This window comes from Mustelus asterias, chromosome 7 (genome assembly GCF_964213995.1).
Source record: "Mustelus asterias chromosome 7, sMusAst1.hap1.1, whole genome shotgun sequence".
Taxonomy (NCBI): Eukaryota; Metazoa; Chordata; class Chondrichthyes; order Carcharhiniformes; family Triakidae; genus Mustelus; species Mustelus asterias.
Window position 1 is genome coordinate 138,304,045 of NC_135807.1, and position 18,279 is coordinate 138,322,323.

At 43.8% G+C, this 18,279-nt stretch overlaps 1 protein-coding gene across 2 annotated transcripts in view; it reads right to left on the reverse strand.

Moving 5' to 3' along the window:
* Positions 1–18,279, reverse strand: part of emc2 (ER membrane protein complex subunit 2) — a 105,974-nt gene that overhangs the window by 43,504 nt on the left and 44,191 nt on the right. For both annotated transcript variants that reach the window (XM_078216921.1, XM_078216922.1), the window contains exons 4-5: positions 14,971–15,056; positions 14,580–14,637 (exon numbers count right to left, since the gene is read on the reverse strand). In XM_078216921.1, the coding sequence (XP_078073047.1) occupies positions 14,580–14,637; positions 14,971–15,056 (144 nt within the window). The remainder of the gene's footprint in view (positions 1–14,579; positions 14,638–14,970; positions 15,057–18,279) is intronic.

Below are 18,279 nucleotides of genomic sequence, written 5' to 3' on the forward strand. Positions count from 1 at the left end.
ACTGGTTCATACAAGACTGGTATTTGGTCAAGGAATCATAAACCTGCCAGAACACACTGAACAAGACCCTAGGATGAAGCAGCACCCATTGTGTTAGACCCTAGGATGAGGCAGCACCCATTGTGTTAGACCCTAGGACGAGGCAGCACCCATTGTGTTAGACCCTAGGACGAGGCAGCACCCATGCAAGTAGACGTCATGATGAGGAAATACGTGAAGAACAAGATCCTACTGTGGAGCAACACCACGGTGTTAAACCCTAGGTTGAGGGAGCATCCATGGAACAAGACCTTAGAGTGAGGCTGCATGATATGGAGCAGGATAAGTATGGAGAAATGAAACCTCTTGATTAACTTGATGAGGCAACATTTGAAGGAAGTGGGAGGAAGAGGAAATGTATACCGTATTATATCCCATAACATTTCCAGGTAATGACATCTTTGTAAAAATGCCCATTTTAGTTTTTGGGTCAAATTCTATGATGCTGTGTCTCCCTGTTGGGCTAACCCAAGAACAAATGCAAGTTCCCCAACTAGCAGTGGAGCTTCTGGGGGTCCCACACCTCCAGAATGTCTCCTGGACCACTTGGGAGTCTGGAACTCAATCCTTTGCAGCGCACACTGCTTGTTTAAAGTATTATATTTCTGTACAACTATTTTCTGCAAGAAGTACTCCAGTCCGGCCTAAACCCGAGGCTTTCCTTCCTCTTTTGAGTATAAGCCGAATCTACAGTACCGTAACTTTGCATTTTTAGGTTATATTTGAAGAAAAGAACTAATAAAGCTTACTTAAACCGCTAATCCTTTCCCACACAACTGACATTTATAAGGTCAATTGCATGCTTGCTTTCTCTCCAACAATGGCCATCATGGCACCTTTGTGTGTTTAAAATTATCTCAGGATTCTTCCAAGTTCTATTGTAAAATATATCACAGAAGGAACAAGTATTGTCTGTCGTGGCATTTAAATGACTTATGTAATAAAGCTGTTGTATGAGAAAAAGATTTGTAGGTTTCATTAAGCATTCTTAATATGTTGCTGCTGCCATATCTTCTCCTAGTGAGTCAAGAGCTCAGGGCCTCAGCAAATCAAGCTAACACTTTCTTTGTCCTCACAGGAGTTCAGACTTACTCAGACAGATATAACCCGAATTACCTCAATTGTGTCCCATTCTTCCATTAAACAAGCACAATCCCTTCCATCCTAGTTTATGTTGAGTGTGTTACGTCCACACAAACAGCTGTTTCCTTGGCCGCAAGTGTTCTGAACTGTGCTTAAAAAATCTGCTTGGCTTTGTTTGCCTATGTAAAACCTACACAAATGTTTTCATCTCCGAGTTAAGTGGCAACTCTAAAACTCCAAGGTGGGGGACGGCTGTCCTGTAAATGAGATACAGGAAATGCAGTAACCACCCTGAAATCTGAGAGTGATAAGAGAATGACAAGCTTAGAAAGTTCAGACACAAGTTATCTAAAAGGGTTCCGAAACAACAGGAACAAATTGTCCAAAAGCCCTTCCTATGTAGCTCTTGGAATTTTTGCATTCAGACTGATTTGTAATTAGGGGACTTTCACACTTTAATTCAACTTGTGGTAATATATAGAGAGGAATGCCCGTTTGTGCTTTCAATTAATTACATCCATACAGGCAGCAACATTCCTGGTCACAACATCTCTAGACTCAGCTCAAAAAACTGAATAGGTTTTTATGATTGTAGACTATTATCCAATTGTACGGGTCAGAAAAATTCCTCAGCAGGTCTTAAACAAAGAGGTGCATTTCTTTGAATAGACAATCATTTTGCCCACAAGTATTAACCAATAGTTCTGATTTTCGAAGACTATTTTTAAAAAAATCATCCTTTGTTTGTGGGCGTCAGTGGCAAAGCTGGTACCCATCGCCTGTCACCAGATGTCCTTGAGAAAAACAGGGGAGCAACGATTGGTTTACTCAGTCTGTCCATTCCTGACATGGTGCAGCTTACATCAACTACCTTACACAACCCCACTCGCTAAACAAACAATCACAGTTCAGGAACCAACATTGATAGGTGACAACGCTTGGTGATCCAGCCGCCTTGGCTAGAGCATGAGGATACACTCACAGTGCCAGCCAGCAACCTCACCGCAGGCCAATAGCTCTCGGTGAAACGTGCCCCCTGTACACTCGAGAGTCGTTCCTCTGATTACCCTGAGATACCCTCACAATCCTCCTCTTTCAAGCTAGCCACTGAACACATTTCCACTGATCTCTGGAAGAAACTTGCCCACAATCAAAGTCAAACTCATGGGGCTATAGTTTCCTGCTTTTCACTTTGTGCTCTTTTTAAATGTTGGTACTAAATAGGCCTCCCTCAAGCTTGTAGGAACAAACGCAAGAAATCAGCAAGTTACTCATGACCGTAGCTCACCATTTCTGTGAGCAGTTTCGGGTGAGCTGCTCAAGCTGTTCGAATCTCACTCATTCTAGCAAGGGCTAAATTAAGTTTGTGCTATCTGACGCCTTATACAAAAAGCAGGTTCAAAAAACATTCCAAAATTGTTTGGGGAAATTTAAAGGGGCAGGGCTTATTAATAGCAAGTCCCTACATGCTGCAGGAATGGCCAGTAAAGACTAGTACCCAAGGACACTGGAAATTACAACCATCTCGCTTTTATGTTAAGTTTTATTTATTAGTCACAATTAGGCTTACATTAACACTGCACTGAAGTTACTGTGAAAATCCCCTTGTCACCACACTCCGGTGCCTGTTCGGGTCAATGCACCTAACCAGCACATCTTTCAGACTGAGGGAGGAAACTGGAGTACCCGGAGGAAACCCACGCAGACACGGGGAGAATGTGCAGACTCCACACAGACAGTGACCCAAGCCGGGAATCGAACCCGGGTCCCTGGCGCTGTGAGGCATCAATGCTAACCACTGTGCTTTGTGGGTATCTTTTTCTCAGAATGATTGGTTGGGATGCCCAAAACTCAAGGGCCAAGCACCTCCAATAGAAAATATTAAACATTTAAAATTTCCTTTAAAAATTCTAAACTTTGTTCCCAATCTTTGTGTGTTACGCAATGTTAGCAAGGTGGCATTCTTGAGAAACAATCTGCAAGGATTTGAATGGTTTCCACTCGAGCAGAAAATTTGTAGCTGTTGCCAAACGCTGATTCATAGAAATCATAGAAACCCTACAGTACAGAAAGGGCCATTCGGCCCATCAAGTCTGCACCGACCACAATCCCACCCAGGCCCTACCCCCATATCCCTACATATTTTACCTGCTAATCCCTCTAATCTACGCATCCCAGGACACTAAGGGGCAATTTTTTAGCATGGCCAATCAACCTAACCCGCACATCTTTGGTCTGTGGGAGGAAACCGGAGCACCCGGAGGAAACCCACGCAGACACGAGGAGAATGTGCAAACTCCACACAGACAGTGACCCAAGCCGGGAATCGAACCCAGGTCCCTGGAGCTGTGAAGCAGCAGTGGTAACCACTGTGCTACCGTGCCGCCCGATTCATTTTTTTTCTGTACTTTGTGATTGGTAGTTTTCATTCCTGCTCGCTACTTGTTTATTTATGAACTTACATGTTATTTTGTGCGTTTTGAAATCTGACATTCATTAAAGTTTCATTACACACACCATGCTGTACATGACCGCTGAATGTACAAGATATTGTCTTCATCCTCTACCCAGAGGGGGAATGTAAGAACTCATGCTCGACTCTGAGCAGACTGACTGGGGAAGGGGGAAGGAACAGTAAATTAATGCCTGGCTGCTTTAACAAACAGAAATTACATTTAAAAAAATTAATCAACCATATATATTCTGCTGTTAATTTGAGACAGTTTTATTCTGCATTCTAATTGTACTCCCATTAGGGTAAAGCATACTCGTTTGCTGAGGTAACCATTCCAAGTCAGGTCACTTCTGACTTTGACTGCTCTTGACACCAAGAATAAAACACTTCGAATTAAATATTCAGCTTTCTTTCTGTTTTTGTTTTAAACAACCAAGCATTTTATAAGTCAAAGGCTACAAAAACCTCAGGCTCAACTTAAGGAGTTTCTGTTGGTGTCAGAGATTTTCTACAGCACAAAGAGCTTCTTTGCTCACCTTTTGTTTAAAAAATTGAAGAAATGTGTGTGGACGGCATTTAGCTGGAAGAAATTTGGATCAGAATAAATGTCACAATAATGTGTCAAATAGTATAATCTGATTGGCAGGAAACGTAAACCTATATGCCACTTTATTCTCATTCTGGCACCTTTCCCATAGCACTGTTCATAGCGAGTCAGAAGATAATTCTTTTTTAAACAATGGAATGTTAACAAAGCAATAAGTGTTACAGAAGTGCACATCAAATACCAGCACCTCGACATCCAATAGCATTGCCATTGCTGAATTCCGCACGAAAACATTATCATTAGCCAGAAACTGAACTGGACTAGTCAATTAAATACTGTGGCTACCAGAGCTAGGAATTCTGTGGTGAGAACTCAACTCCTGACTCCCCAAACCCAGTCCACCATCTACAAGGCACGAGTCAGCAGTGTAATGGAATACTCTCCAGTTGCCTGGGTGAGTGCAGCTCCAACAACACACAAGCTCAATACCATCCAGGACAGAGCAACCCGCTTGATTGCTACCCCTTCCACAAACATCCACTTCTTTCACCATCGACGTCGAGTGGCAGCTGTGTGTACACCATCTACAAGATACACTGCAGGAACTCACCAAGATTCCTTCAAAGCACTTTCCAAACCCATGACCACTACCATCTAGAAGGACAAGAGCAGCAGATACCTGGGGAACACCATCACCTGGAGGTTCCCCTCCAAGTCACTCACCATCCTGACTTGGAAATATATCGCCGTTCCTTCACTGTCGCTGGGTCAAAATCCTGGAACTTCCTCCTTTACAGCACTGTGGGTGTACCTACACCTCAGGAACTGCAGCGGTTCATGAAAGCAGCTCACCACCACCTACTGAATGATCTAGCCAGCGACACCCACATCCCATAAACAAATGAATAAAACAAATCCACCAATTTTGTGTAAATGCATATTAATCCATGAAAAGCGATAACCTCATTGTTCCGATTCAAAACAACAATGCATGATAGTTTTGACATGATACACACTTGTGTAACAATTGTTTTCATAAATATCTGCCTTCAGAATTAATCCTCTGAAGTTACCTTTCCCTAAATCAGAGATCTATTTATATACGGATAGGCCAAGCTTTCAATTCCTTCTTTTACAGTAAATCTCTTTTTGTTTAAGGTTCTACATGTTGCATTTTAAAATTTCAGGTGAGGAAGGCCATTTTGGACCTTTTCGCTCCTGTTGTCCAGAAAAATCCGATGTTTCCCCTCGCGTATCCCAGGATCATGGCATCTAAATTGCTTCTTAAACAGCTCCCGGATATGTGCCACTCACCAGTCGAGCCTATGTGCTGAGCACTTTGTGTTCAGGATTTTCCCACACAAGTCCTCAATGTGTCTTTTTCTAATTTGAACCATGTAATACACTACTGGAGCAGAGACACAAGAATTGGTCAGACTAGTGGTTGTAGGAAAGGGGGATTAAAGGACATGGGAACAAGCCAGGCATACAGTATTAGGAGTATTAGTCGTGGTGAGGATAAACACCAACATGACCAGTTTCCACGTTGCAGTTTTGATACATTTAAACTTATGCCCCCTTGTCCTATGCCTGTGGTGAAATTTGAGTTATTTTCCAAATCTTTGCCCTCCATGCTATTTACTACTTTATAGGTTCACACATATATAATCTACCTCAGATCATTTCACTTGCTTCCTTTTCACGTCCTTCCCAGAACCTGGCTGGACTTGCACCCAATTCTATAAATGCAAATGTTTCCTTTGTAAAGTGCCTCCCCGGAGAGTCGTGGAACCAGGGTTTCAAAGGGCACTGCCAGTACTCGGAGCTACATTACTCCTTTGGCACTGCCTCACATCGAAAACCGATCTGCATCAATGCAAAAACTGGCACTATGAATGCATCCTAAAGAGACTTCTGAGAATTAACTTTGGGAAGGGGCTGGGGGGAGAAATGAAGGAGACATTATAGTCAGGCTGTTCCCCGGCCTCATAGCAACATGTTTCCTCACAAATTCACTGTACTTGAGCCACAAGAAAAATCCTTATTTGTGATGTGCCAATTCTCTAATGAATTTCTTCTCTCTTCCCCATCACAATTAGTCAGATTACAAAAATGTCAAAATGGCAACAGTACAGGCAAAATGATAGAAGCTCAATCCTCAGCAGAGTGTAAATAAACTGGAATATTTCTACTCTTTATTGTAGTAGGATTGTCCTTTGGTTACAACATATTGACAAGCATTACATCCATGGTATGTAATACAACCGGGTACATTACACTGAGGATTGCAGAAATGAGTGCACTTCACTAAGTGGCACAGGTTGTGGGAAGCCTGGCGATTGTTGCCTGTGCCAGCAGACCGCTGACTGACATACTGCTTTGGGGGATGGATCATAATCCAGATGGAACTCGGGTGGAGGCTTGCTTGTTGACATGCCACTGATGACAGATTTGGACCAGGGATGAATATTGGTTCAGCCTCACCACTCCTGGTCTATACTAACCCCCTCCACTTCAGTGGACGGTAACTACTTGTTTGGCAGATGGCGTGTGGTTGGGGGGACACATGGACACATACACACACGGACACACAGAACAGTCTCCATCTGTCACCTCATGGAGATTCACCAGAGTCCAATGTAATCCTACTGATTTTAGAGTCAGGGGTTCACAATGGAGCACTTCATAAGCAGCATGTTAGACCTGAATTCCACCCGCACCAAATTTGATTTATCACATATATTATTATATAGTGAAAAGTTGAATAAGAAAATAAATCTACAACTGTCAGTATCTACAATGAGGAAATATTAAAAGTTTCTTCTCACACATGATGGATAAGGCACCTCCCTTCTCCATGAACACATCATTAGCAACAGTTTAGTAGCAGTCAAACACTCAATTTCTGATTAAAAAATCCCCTGTTCAAAGCCTAATGCAGCGAGCTATTTCCAGTTACTAGACAAGTAATTTAGATGGCTGAACTAAAAATTCAGGAACAGGACTTCAAATCTTACTACATCAAGGAAATTTAAATGTAGCGAATTTATTAAATCTGGAATGAAAAGCTCGTCCTAATGGTGACCACATAACTACTAGATTGTTGTAAAGAGCCATCTGGTTCACTAGTGCCTTAGGGGGAAGGAAATCTGCCACTCTTACCCAGTCTGGCCTACATGCCAGAGCCATTGCAATGTTGCTGGCTCCAAACTACTCTGAAATAGTCTACATGCCACTCTGTTATCAAGCCAGCAGCTTGTCACCAGCTTCCTGAGGGCAACTAGACATGGGTAATAAATGCTGGTCTGGCCAGTGATGCCAGCATCCTATGAATGAATGAAAGCACCACCAATTAGCTAGTTCCTGGGTTGCAAATTTTCAATGTAAAATGGTCCAAGGCAATCCCTTGCCATGCACATGAAGCAGGCCTTGTTGCAGGGTAACTGAGAAATGACTATGGCAACACTCAGAAACCCATGGGCTCAAAGCTAAACAGTGCAAATGAAAGATGTCTAATTAAGTGAGGAAGGGAAAGTGTGTCTTCCCCCTGAAAGGAGAACATAATTTACTGCATTTGAAAGCATTTATCCATCTAGTGCCAACTCATCCTGTTTGGACTGGAACACAGTTAATTCGTGGCACTTTCAAAGGAGTACTTCTTCACACAAGGGCGCATTTCAGTCATGTGAAGCAGGACAAAATGAGCGCTAAAACACTGTTAAATAGCAATTTAGCAAAGCAAGATCCAACTTCAGATATGCAGAAATAAGTCAAAATGAGCCCAAGAAACACTTGAGTGTTCTGACAGAAGCCTCTCCTGCCCACACAACAGATCAGACTCAAGTTACCAAGCAAGACAACATTCACTTGCACTGCCCTTAGTGAGGTATCAAGCTGTTTCCCCAGCAATGCTACCTACCTTTATACATCTTGAAGCTGGCATCCTCGACGTTTACCAGCGAGCCAAAAATTCCTGCAGTTTGCAAACGACCACTACGACAAACTTAAAACCCAACTCTTCACACTTTAAGAACTTTCTATCCCCCACAGATTGTTGGTATTTTAGCTATTTGGAGAAAAACACAACGGCTGTATTTTTCTGTGGAGATGTGCCCACTGCGTTTTTATTCCGAGAAGTCTAGACAAATATTAATTTATAAAATACTGCAAATACCCATTTAATATAACAAATGTTATCAGTTTTAACATCTCATTCCATTTCACAGTGTAACAGAGATGAATATATTTGCCAAGGTAAAACATGTGTCTTTTATTAATTTTTCAATATTGCAAAACATATTTTACAATGCAAGTTATTGAAAATACATTTCTAGTGAAGGAATGATTGATAATTATCTTCCACATTATCTGGACCTGTCACATTCGCCATTCAAAGGTACATTCATCATCTTCACAGGTTCCCCCAGTGGTTCAGCAAGTTTAGCCAGAGTAGGTGAACCAGGGACCAACAAAGGCTAAAGTCCTGCTCGCAATACCAGGTTAAAGTCCAACAGATTTATTTGGTAGTGTGAGCTTTCGGAGTGGTGCTCCGAAAGCTCGTGCTACCAAATAAACCTGTTGGACTTTAACCTGGTGTTGTGAGACTACTTACTGCGCCTACCCCAGTCCAACGCTGGCATCTCCACATCAAAGTCCTGCTGTGCACGAGTAAAGCTGAACTGCTGATAGGCTGCTGGTAGGGCATTAAAAATGTACACGATCAGAAAAGACCACTGCAACCCATTTGGTCAGTCGTAGGGTGTACAATTGGTTCAGGAAGGAGAGTGTGTTGCAACCCCCAGCTGGAAAGGTGCTCCCAGGACACTGTGGACATGATTGTGTGGTCTAATAACCAGCAGGACAGCTGACCAGTCCCTGTAGAAACGGTACCCGAGTAAGAAACCAATGCTTTTCGTCAATTTTAAAGAAATCTACATTTTCATCCAAGGCTTTGGTGCTGTTAGATTTTTTTCAAATAGCAGTTGGTCTCCTGTGGTGTCATGTGTGGACAGTTAGGACAAAGGGAAACTGGGCTATAGAATGAGGATTGAATGCAGCCAAACTTCACATCACTTCCTCAGTACTGCAACGTATCAGAAATCTGCCTTAAACTTGCACTTTTTGTACACCACTGCCGAAATCAGAGTAAAATTTAAATATCTGGGATATATACATTGGCTAAGCTTGTTCAGTTATAATTTTCACAAAACAATGGACAAGTTGTGGAATTAAATCCCCAAAATCCCAGTAAAAACTTTGTGATACACCAACTTACTATAAGTGGCATTTGACAGTCACTTTAACAATAAAAACTCATGGGGTAGGGAGTAACATGTGGGGATAGAAGATCGGCTGGCTACCAGGCAGCAAGGAGCAAGCATAAATGGGTCCTTTTCAGGTTGGTGAGATGTGATGAGAGACATGCAACAGAGATCAATGCTGGAGTCTCAACTTCTAATAATTTATATAAATGCTTTGGATGAAGGGATTGTTGCCAAATTTTTTCATGACACAGAGATGGATAAGAAAGTAAGTTATGTAGAGGACATAAGAATGCTATAAAAAGCGTGGGTTTTCTCCGGGTGCTCGGGTTTCCCCCCACACTCCAAAGATGTGCAGGTTAGGTTGATTGGCCATGCTAAATTGCTCCTTAGTGTCCCAGGATGTATACGGTTAGATAGAAAATAGGGGTAAATGTGTGGGGTTGTGGGGATAGGGTCTGGGGTGGGATTGTTGTCGGTGCAGACTCGATGGGCCGAATGGCTTCCTTCTGCACTGTTGGGCTTCTGTGATTCTAAGACAGGTTAAGTGAGTGGGCAAAGATCTGACAAACTGAGTATAATGTGGGAAAATGTAAAACTGCCCATTTTGGCAGGAAGATTAAATAAGAAGATTGCAGAGCTCTGAGATGCAGAGGGATCTGGGTGTCTTAGAGTACGAATCACAAAATGCTAGGATGTAAGTACAGCAAGTAATTAGAAAAGCTAATAGAGTGTTATCATTTATTGTGAGGGGAATTGATTGCAAAAGTAGGGAGGTTCTGTTTCAGTTGCACAGGGCACTAGTTAGACCACATTTGGAGTATTGTGTATAGTATCGGTCACCTTATTTAAGAGCTTTGACAACGGTCAGTTCTAAGTCAACTATTTCTCACAAACGAGCTACATTTATAACAACATGTTCCAATGGACTTTGCTCCCATTACCACAGCCTTTGACTTTGCATCACCAACCCTTGCCAGCCTTCCACCTTATCACAGACATTCCCCTGTGTCCTTTTTCCCCATCCTCCACCTTTTCACTTGCTTAAAAACTGGTATATCTCGAAAATGACCCAGTTCTGATGAAAACTCACTGACCTGAAATATTGGGGGTAATTTTGCTCCCACGTTTGCTGTCAATGAGAACGGCAATAGAGTCATAGAGGTTTACAGCATGGAAACAGGCCCTTTGGCCCAACTTGCCCCTTTTTTTAAAAACCCCTTAGCTAGTCCCAATAGCCCGCATTTGGCCCATATCCCTCTATACCCATCTTACCCATGTAACTGTCTAAATGCTTTTTAAAAGACAAAATTGTACCCGCCTCTACTGCTACCTCTGGCAGCTTGTTCCAGACACTCACCAGCCTCTGCGTGAAAAAAATTGCCCCTCTCACCTTAAACCTATGCCCTCTAGTTTTAGACTCCCCTACCTTTGGTAAAAGATATTGACTATCTAGTTGATCTATGCTCATTATTTTATAGACCTCTATAAAATCACCCCTAAGCCTCCTACGCTCCAAAGAAAAAAGTCCCAGTCTATCCAGCCTCTCCTTATAACTCAAACCATCAAGTCCCGGTCGCATCCTAGTAAATCTTTTCCCTTTTGTCCTTTTTCCCCATCCTCCACCTTTTCACTTGCTTAAAATCTGGTATATCTGGTAAACTGGGATATGAAGGTGCAATTCTCGACAGCGAGATAATGTTTCCCAATTTTCCACGTTCATTCCCAATGTCATAACCAGGTTCCTGCCTACAAAAGGCAAGAACCTCAATACAATAAATTTAAATAAATGTTAAGATAATTAACAAGCCTCCTTTCACATGACCCCCTCACTTAATATTCATACCATCATGTCAGTAAGCTTTACAACAGGTATATAAAGGGGTAAATCAGTTGAGGGGGTTCCTCTGGGGTGCAAAAGTATAGCCCCAGGGGGAGAAGGGCATGGCTCTGGTACGGGTTGGCACTGCCCACTGGCACAGCCAGGCTGTCGGGGGAAATGCCAGGGACAGGCCCACTGGGGAGCCCAACTGGGGACGGTGGGGGGCTCCCACTATGTGTGGAGGGTGGGAGAGGGAAAGGGCATCGAGGCCTTTGAAGGGAGTGAAATTGGGAAGTGAGTGGCCATTTGGAAGGACGGGGGGCAGCACCGGTGATACTAATGCGGTGGTTGTTGTCCATCTGGTGGCGGGGATGATTGTTCCAGGAAGAGAGTCCCCCATGATTATGCCAGAGGGGGGAAGAGACCCTGATGATTGTGTTGTGGGGAGCCCCTGATACCCTATACCTCTGTGGTGGGGGAGTGGTGCAGGGTGAAATTTTGACACACTGCTGATTGGACCATTGGGTGTCATCCCAATGTCTGTGGAGCTGGATAAAAACAAATTACTGCAGATGCTGGAATCTGAAACCAAAAGAGAAAATGCTGGAAAGTCTCAGCAGGTCTGGCAGCATCTGTAAGGAGAGAAAAGAGCTGATGTTTTGAGTCCAGATGACCCTTTGTCAAAGCTTTCTCATCTGGAGTCGAAACGTCAGCTCTTTTCTCTCCTTACAGATGCTGCCAGACCTGCTGAGATTTTCCAGCATTTTCTCTTTTGGTCTGTGTAGCTGACCTTGCCACCTCTATTAGGCCCCAGGGTTTTGTTTATCAGAGTGGTTGAAGGTTTGTCTGATAATTCGGCCATGTATCTGGGAAGGTAAACGCCAGTTTTCGGTCCGAGCCTGACACTTATGGAAAAATCCTGCCTGTTACCGAAGTTTCGTTCTCCAGACCCAGAGTATTTCCAGCATTTTCTGTTTTTCTAACTTGTTCCATGTCTTACACGGGGGCGGCACAGTGGCTAGCGCTGCTGCCTCGTAGCGCCAGGGACCTGGAGAGAAAAGAGCTGACGTTTCGACTCCAGACCTGGGTTCGATTCCGGGCTTGGGTCACTGTCTGTGTGGAGTTTGCACGTTCTCCCCGTGTCTGCGTGGGTTTCCTCCGGGTGCTCCAGTTTCCTCCCACAGTCCAAAGATGTGCGGATTAGGTGGATTGGCCATGCTAAATTGTCCCTTAGTGTCAGGGGGATTATCAGGGTCAATCTATGGGGTTGTGGGCATAGGGCCAGGGTGGGATTGTGGTCGGTGTGGGCTCGATGGACCCATTGAGTCTGCACCGGCCAAAATCCCACCCAGGCCTCCTCCTGCATTGTAGGGATTCTATGACATCATTATTTAGTGCGCTAATCATAGCGACTAAGGGATTTTCATTGCAGTGCGAATGTGAGTCGACTTGTAAACTTTAACTTTAAGCCATAGGAATGTAGCCTGTTTCTGATGATGGCATCCTCTTTTTATTTATACCATTATAGTGGCACAAAGAAAGACGATTTAAGTGCTGAAACTAGCTAAGGATTTGCTACTTAAATAAGAGGTCAATGCTTCAAAGTTCTCAGTGAAAGAAGTGCCATCACCCCGGCTCGGGATACTGGCTTCATTATCAACCTGTGCAAAATGGCTCTGTTGCTGAGTATAAAACTGGATTAAAAAATAACATTTTGCACCAACTGAGAGTTTCTAACAGGCCCGACTGACGTCTGGTGAGATTAAAATGTGCTGAATCCCAAGAAGTAGACACACAACTAAATGCACTAACACACTCACTGACACAGAGTAAACTTTTGGACCTTTTATTGAAAGGACTCCTTTTTTGGCAAAAGACTTGCCAAAACATAATCAAGGGATTGCAGTTTGCAAATGGCTTTTATTAGTGGCATTTTCCTCATTTCCTGAAGCACAGACTTTTTTCCCCTCAAATCTGTCTGTTTACCTTGCAGCAGCTGCCAACGTGGAAACTTAATATTCCGAGGCAACACCATGTACTGGCAAACTGACTCATCAGAAGAAACCATTACAAATTTCTCACCATGCCAAAGCAAACAAGGTAAAGGGTCTCTGTTTAAAATCATGCAGTATATTATTCTCCGATTACGACTTCATGGCCCTGATGGAAATGATTACCAGCAGGTACCTAACGTCTGAAGAATTTTCAACACTCAATAATTTATTAAACAAATCTGAACTTAACTGCGTACAAAGAAATCCACAAAAACAACAGACTGCGATTTCACAGATTAAGATGACAAGACTGAATGAATAAGGGGGCATTTTGTCTGCCGCGCAGCCACAAGGTAGCTGACACATTACTATACGTTGCCCAACTGCAGATCAGAAAGAATACCAGGACGTAATCTGTCTTCATATAATTCCTGGCCCATAACACGCATTTCTTGCCACTTTTGAAGTAGTGTGTTTTATTTGGCAGTTGGTTTGATCTCTTAATCTCTTTGCATCTATTTAATCAGCCTACACTCCACAAACCCGACAGGTAAGCAAGCTAATCTGAGAATGCAAAGTTCAATCCCTTCTTGCCCCTCACCAATCATTAGGCTCAAACGACGAATAAAACAAATGAACCACTCACTTGCAAGCAACATGACTGCCCTACATTCTCTTACCCAAATTAGCCCCAGTGAGCAGAACAGTAATCACTTGAAGGTGGCAACTGAAGAGACTCAGCATCATGCGAGTACTATTTGAATTAGCAACCCTAGATTATTGCAATCCCTCATGGAGTGGGGTCGGAGAAACAATTCCTTATTCATGCTGCATTCAGAATCTTCATATTTTTCCAGCAGCTTTGACCCGGCCACAACGTGAACAGGAGACCAAAAGTCCTAACTTCCAAGGTGTTGTGGTTAAGAATAGACTTTGCGCCATATGTTAAGAATAACGAAAAAAACAATGTACTTAGTTTTCCTTGGAGTAGTTGTCTTGTGAGCCAGTTTCCACAAAAGCCTCCAAATTAATCAAAGATCAATCTTGCCCTGTGTCCTTAGCCCAGAAGGTGAGACACTTCCACTGTAGGTATCTCAATTAATGGTATTGACAGGTGGGCCAGGTATTGGCTAGAAGCCTCATGAATAGCTCACACTTCCGACACTAACTGACCAAAGAAAAATGCAAGGAGGTTAATTAAGGCCAAGTCGAACTTCAAATAGTCTAAACTATTCCAAACAACAACTCATCAGCTTAAATGCAATATGGATTAGTTAGTACCAGAGGTGTTTTTAGTCTCTATTCAGCTGCTGACATTGGCTGTTAAGAATGTTGAGACTCCTTCCCCCAAAAGGCACTGAAAATCATTTGTACTGACCGTGTTTGTTGCATCTTCCTGCAAAATTGCATCATACATCTTGTTGGCATCTTCATACCTTGTGGAAGAACAAAGCACGTAATTGTCTTGTTACATGATCAAGTGCAGCAAATGTTCTTAGTTAGCAAGTGACAGTCTCCAATCACAAGTCAAGAGATAAACCCACACTAGATGACAAATGTGTAGCACCTTTCATTTCCTTTGCCAATTACCTTCTTCGAAGAGTTTATAAACAGTTATGGACCCACGAAATAGCAATCTTAACAGTGGGAAAAAATATTTTACGCCAAGGCATGCAAAAATAATTAGAAAATGAAGTATGCACCTTCCATATGTTTTCATATTTCCTACTCTTACCCCACAGCAGCAAAATGAGCAAGTTCTCAAGTACCTTTCCAGGGATTCGAATCGCATACCAGTCAATCGCTTCACACGGTGGCTGCCTGGAAACTGTTTGCGGAGTTCGTGCAGACACAGCTGTGGATGGAGTAACCCATAAAGAGTAAGTTTTCGCACATCCGTCATCCCTGCTGTTACAATACACTGGTGGTCAACCAACAAGGACCTCCAAGTATTTGCATGACTAGTGACAAATGATCCCATCTGTTCTCTGCAAACCAGGCATTAACTAACACAGCAACAGGAGAAGGACATTCAGCCATTCCATGAATGAGAACATTGCTGACCTGCAACTAACTCCATATACCTTTGGTTAACAAAAAACTGATCAACCTCAGATTCAGAATTAACAAGTCATCCAACTTCGGAGGCCATTTCTGGAAGAGGGTTTCAAACTTCCACCACACTGTGTGTGCAGAAGGTTTCCCACAGTTCATTCCTGAAAAGTCTCACTGTAATTTTAAATCTTCTCCCTCTCGCCCTAGACTCCCTAAGCAGCAGAAATACTTTCTCACTATCTACTACCTTGAAAACTGGGACAAAATTAACCCTTAACCTTGTAACTTCAAAATAACAATGGCATGGTACAATGCGTTATTTTGACCTTGGGTACAATTTAAAGCTATGTTTACAACTCGATTTTCCACTTGTTCCTGATGCGACAGAACTTTGTATCACATGGGCTTGAATGTTCAGCAGAGAATACGCCTTCACCGACTCCAGCAGCCCTGATGCCATATTACACTCTGCTGAACGTTGATTGGTTTAAGACAGGATTTCTGCCCCTCACTCAGGAATGCTGCTGGCAATCAGATGGGCCGACAGCTCTCCAGCAACAACGCTTCAGTGGCCAGAGGAGGCACTGCAGGGAGCTGGATGGCACTAGGTCCCGGGAACTGGAAGGCAGGGAAGACATGTAAGAAATAGGAACAGGAGAAGGCAATTCAACCCTTTGAGCCTGCTCCGCCATTGAATAAAATCATGGCTGATCTGACACTAACTAAGTCCACTTTCCTGCCTTCTCTCCTTATCCCTTAGCTCCCCTGCTGGTTAAAAACCTATCCATCTCAGCCTTGAAAACGTTCAAAGACTCAGACACCACAGCTTCCTGGAGGAAAGAATCCCAGAGATTCACCGCTCTCTGAGAGAAGAAATTCTTCCTCAAATCCGTCTTAAATGAGCACCCCCTTATTCTGCGACTCCCCCATGAGTGCAATAATCCTCCCAACATCTACCCTGTCTCACCCCCGAAAATTCTTCAATCATATCACCTCTCATTCTTCTGAATTCCAAGGAGTACAGACCCAATCTGTTTAATCTTTCCTCAGTCTCTCCACACCCAAAATCATCCTAGTAAACCTCCTCTGTACTGCCACAATGATAATATATCTTTCCTTAAATAAGGGGATCAGAATTATACACAAGTTTAAAGTTTATTTATTAGTGTCACAAGTAGGCTTACGTCAACGCTGCAATTAAGTTACTGTGAAAATCCCCGAGCCGCCAGACTCCGGTGCCTGTTCGGGTACACGGAGGGAGAGTTTAGCATGGCCAATGCACATAACCAGCACGTCTTTTGGACTATGGGAGGAAACCGGAGCAACTGAGGAAACCCATGCAGACACAGGGAGAACGTGCAGACTCCGCACAGATAGTAACCCAAGCCAGGAATCAAACCCGGGTTCCTGGTGCTTTGAGACAGCAGTGTTAACCACTGTACCATCATGCCGCCGCAGTATTCTAAATGTGGCCTCACTGCTACAATTGCAGCAACACTTCTTTACTTTTACATTGCAGGCCCCTTGAATTAAAAGCCAGGTAAGGGAGTGTGGGTGGGCGTGGACGTGCGTGTGAGAGAGTGTGTGTGCAATTGCGCGAGTGCGAAATGTGCGCTGGTGTGCGCATGAGAGTGAGTGAGAGTGAGAGCGAGCGAGAGAGAGAGCGAGCGAGCGAGCGGGCGAGCGAGAGAGACAGCGAGAGAGAGCGAGAGAGAGCGAGAGAGAGCGAGAGAGAGCGAGTGAGAGCGAGTGAGAGCGAGTGAGAGCGAGTGAGAGCGAGAGAGAGCGAGTGAGAGTGAGAGCGAGCGAGAGCGAGCGAGAGCGAGCAAGAGAATGAGAGAGTGAGAGAGAGAGAGTGAGAGAGAGTGAGGGAGAGTGAGGGAGAGTGAGGGAGAGTGAGGGAGAGTGAGGGAGAGTGAGGGAGAGTGAGGGAGAGTGAGGGAGAGTGAGGGAGAGTGAGAGAGGGAGTGTGAGGGAGTGTGAGGGAGTGTGAGGGAGAGTGAGGGAGAGTGAGGGAGAGTGAGGGAGAGTGAGGGAGAGTGAGGGAGAGTGAGGGAGAGTGAGGGAGAGTGAGGGAGAGTGAAGGAAAGTGAGGGAGAGTGAGGGAGAGTGAGGGAGAGTGAGGGAGAGTGAGGGAGAGTGAGAGAGGGAGTGTGAGGGAGAGTGAGGGAGAGTGAGAGAGAGTGAGAGAGGCAAAACACTAGTAGTATAGGTTGTGACGGACTTTTATTTAAGCAGTAAAGCCAACAAATTTGTTTTCCGAACAAAATAAAAAACATTTTAAAAAGCAGAGCATGTAAAATTCTATTTGGTACAGTTGGGGAACTAAGCTGCGGATAGTTAGAGTGCATAAATGTACATTTGTTATATTTCCGAATGAAGGTACATCATTTCACTGTTTTGTTTCTTTATTGTATACTGAAACATCAGCTAAAAATCTTACAGTAAGACATAGCATATCAAATCAGCAGAGTGAGGCGGCTTGGGCAGCACGGTGGTTAGCACTGCTGCCTCACAACGCCAGGGATCCGGGTTCAATTCCAGGCCTGGGTCACTGTCTGTGTGGAGTCTACACATTTTCCCCGTGTCTGCATCGGTTTCCTCCGGGTGCTCCAGTTTCCTCCCACAGTGAAAGATATGCAGGTTAGGTGGTTTGGCCGTGATAAATTGCCCTTTCGTGTCAGGGGGTAATCATAGAATCCCTACAGTGAAGAAGGAGGCCATTCGGCCCATCAAGCCTGCACCGACAACAATCCCACCCTGGTCCTATCCCTGTAATCCCACTATTTACCTTGCTTTAATTCACCCCTTCAATAGACTGCTTTCCAGGTTTAGGATGGGAAGCAGTCTATTGAAGGGGTGAACTAAATTGCCGTGCTCATTGCTGTAATGGGTGTGGGGTTAGGGCTGTGAAATGGTACACTCCAGTTTTTCTTTCAGATACCCAAGCTCTTGCTGCTTGAGTGGGGACTAGCAGGGTAAATAGGCCTATAGTATGTTAGCTTTTATTAACAGGGGGTTGG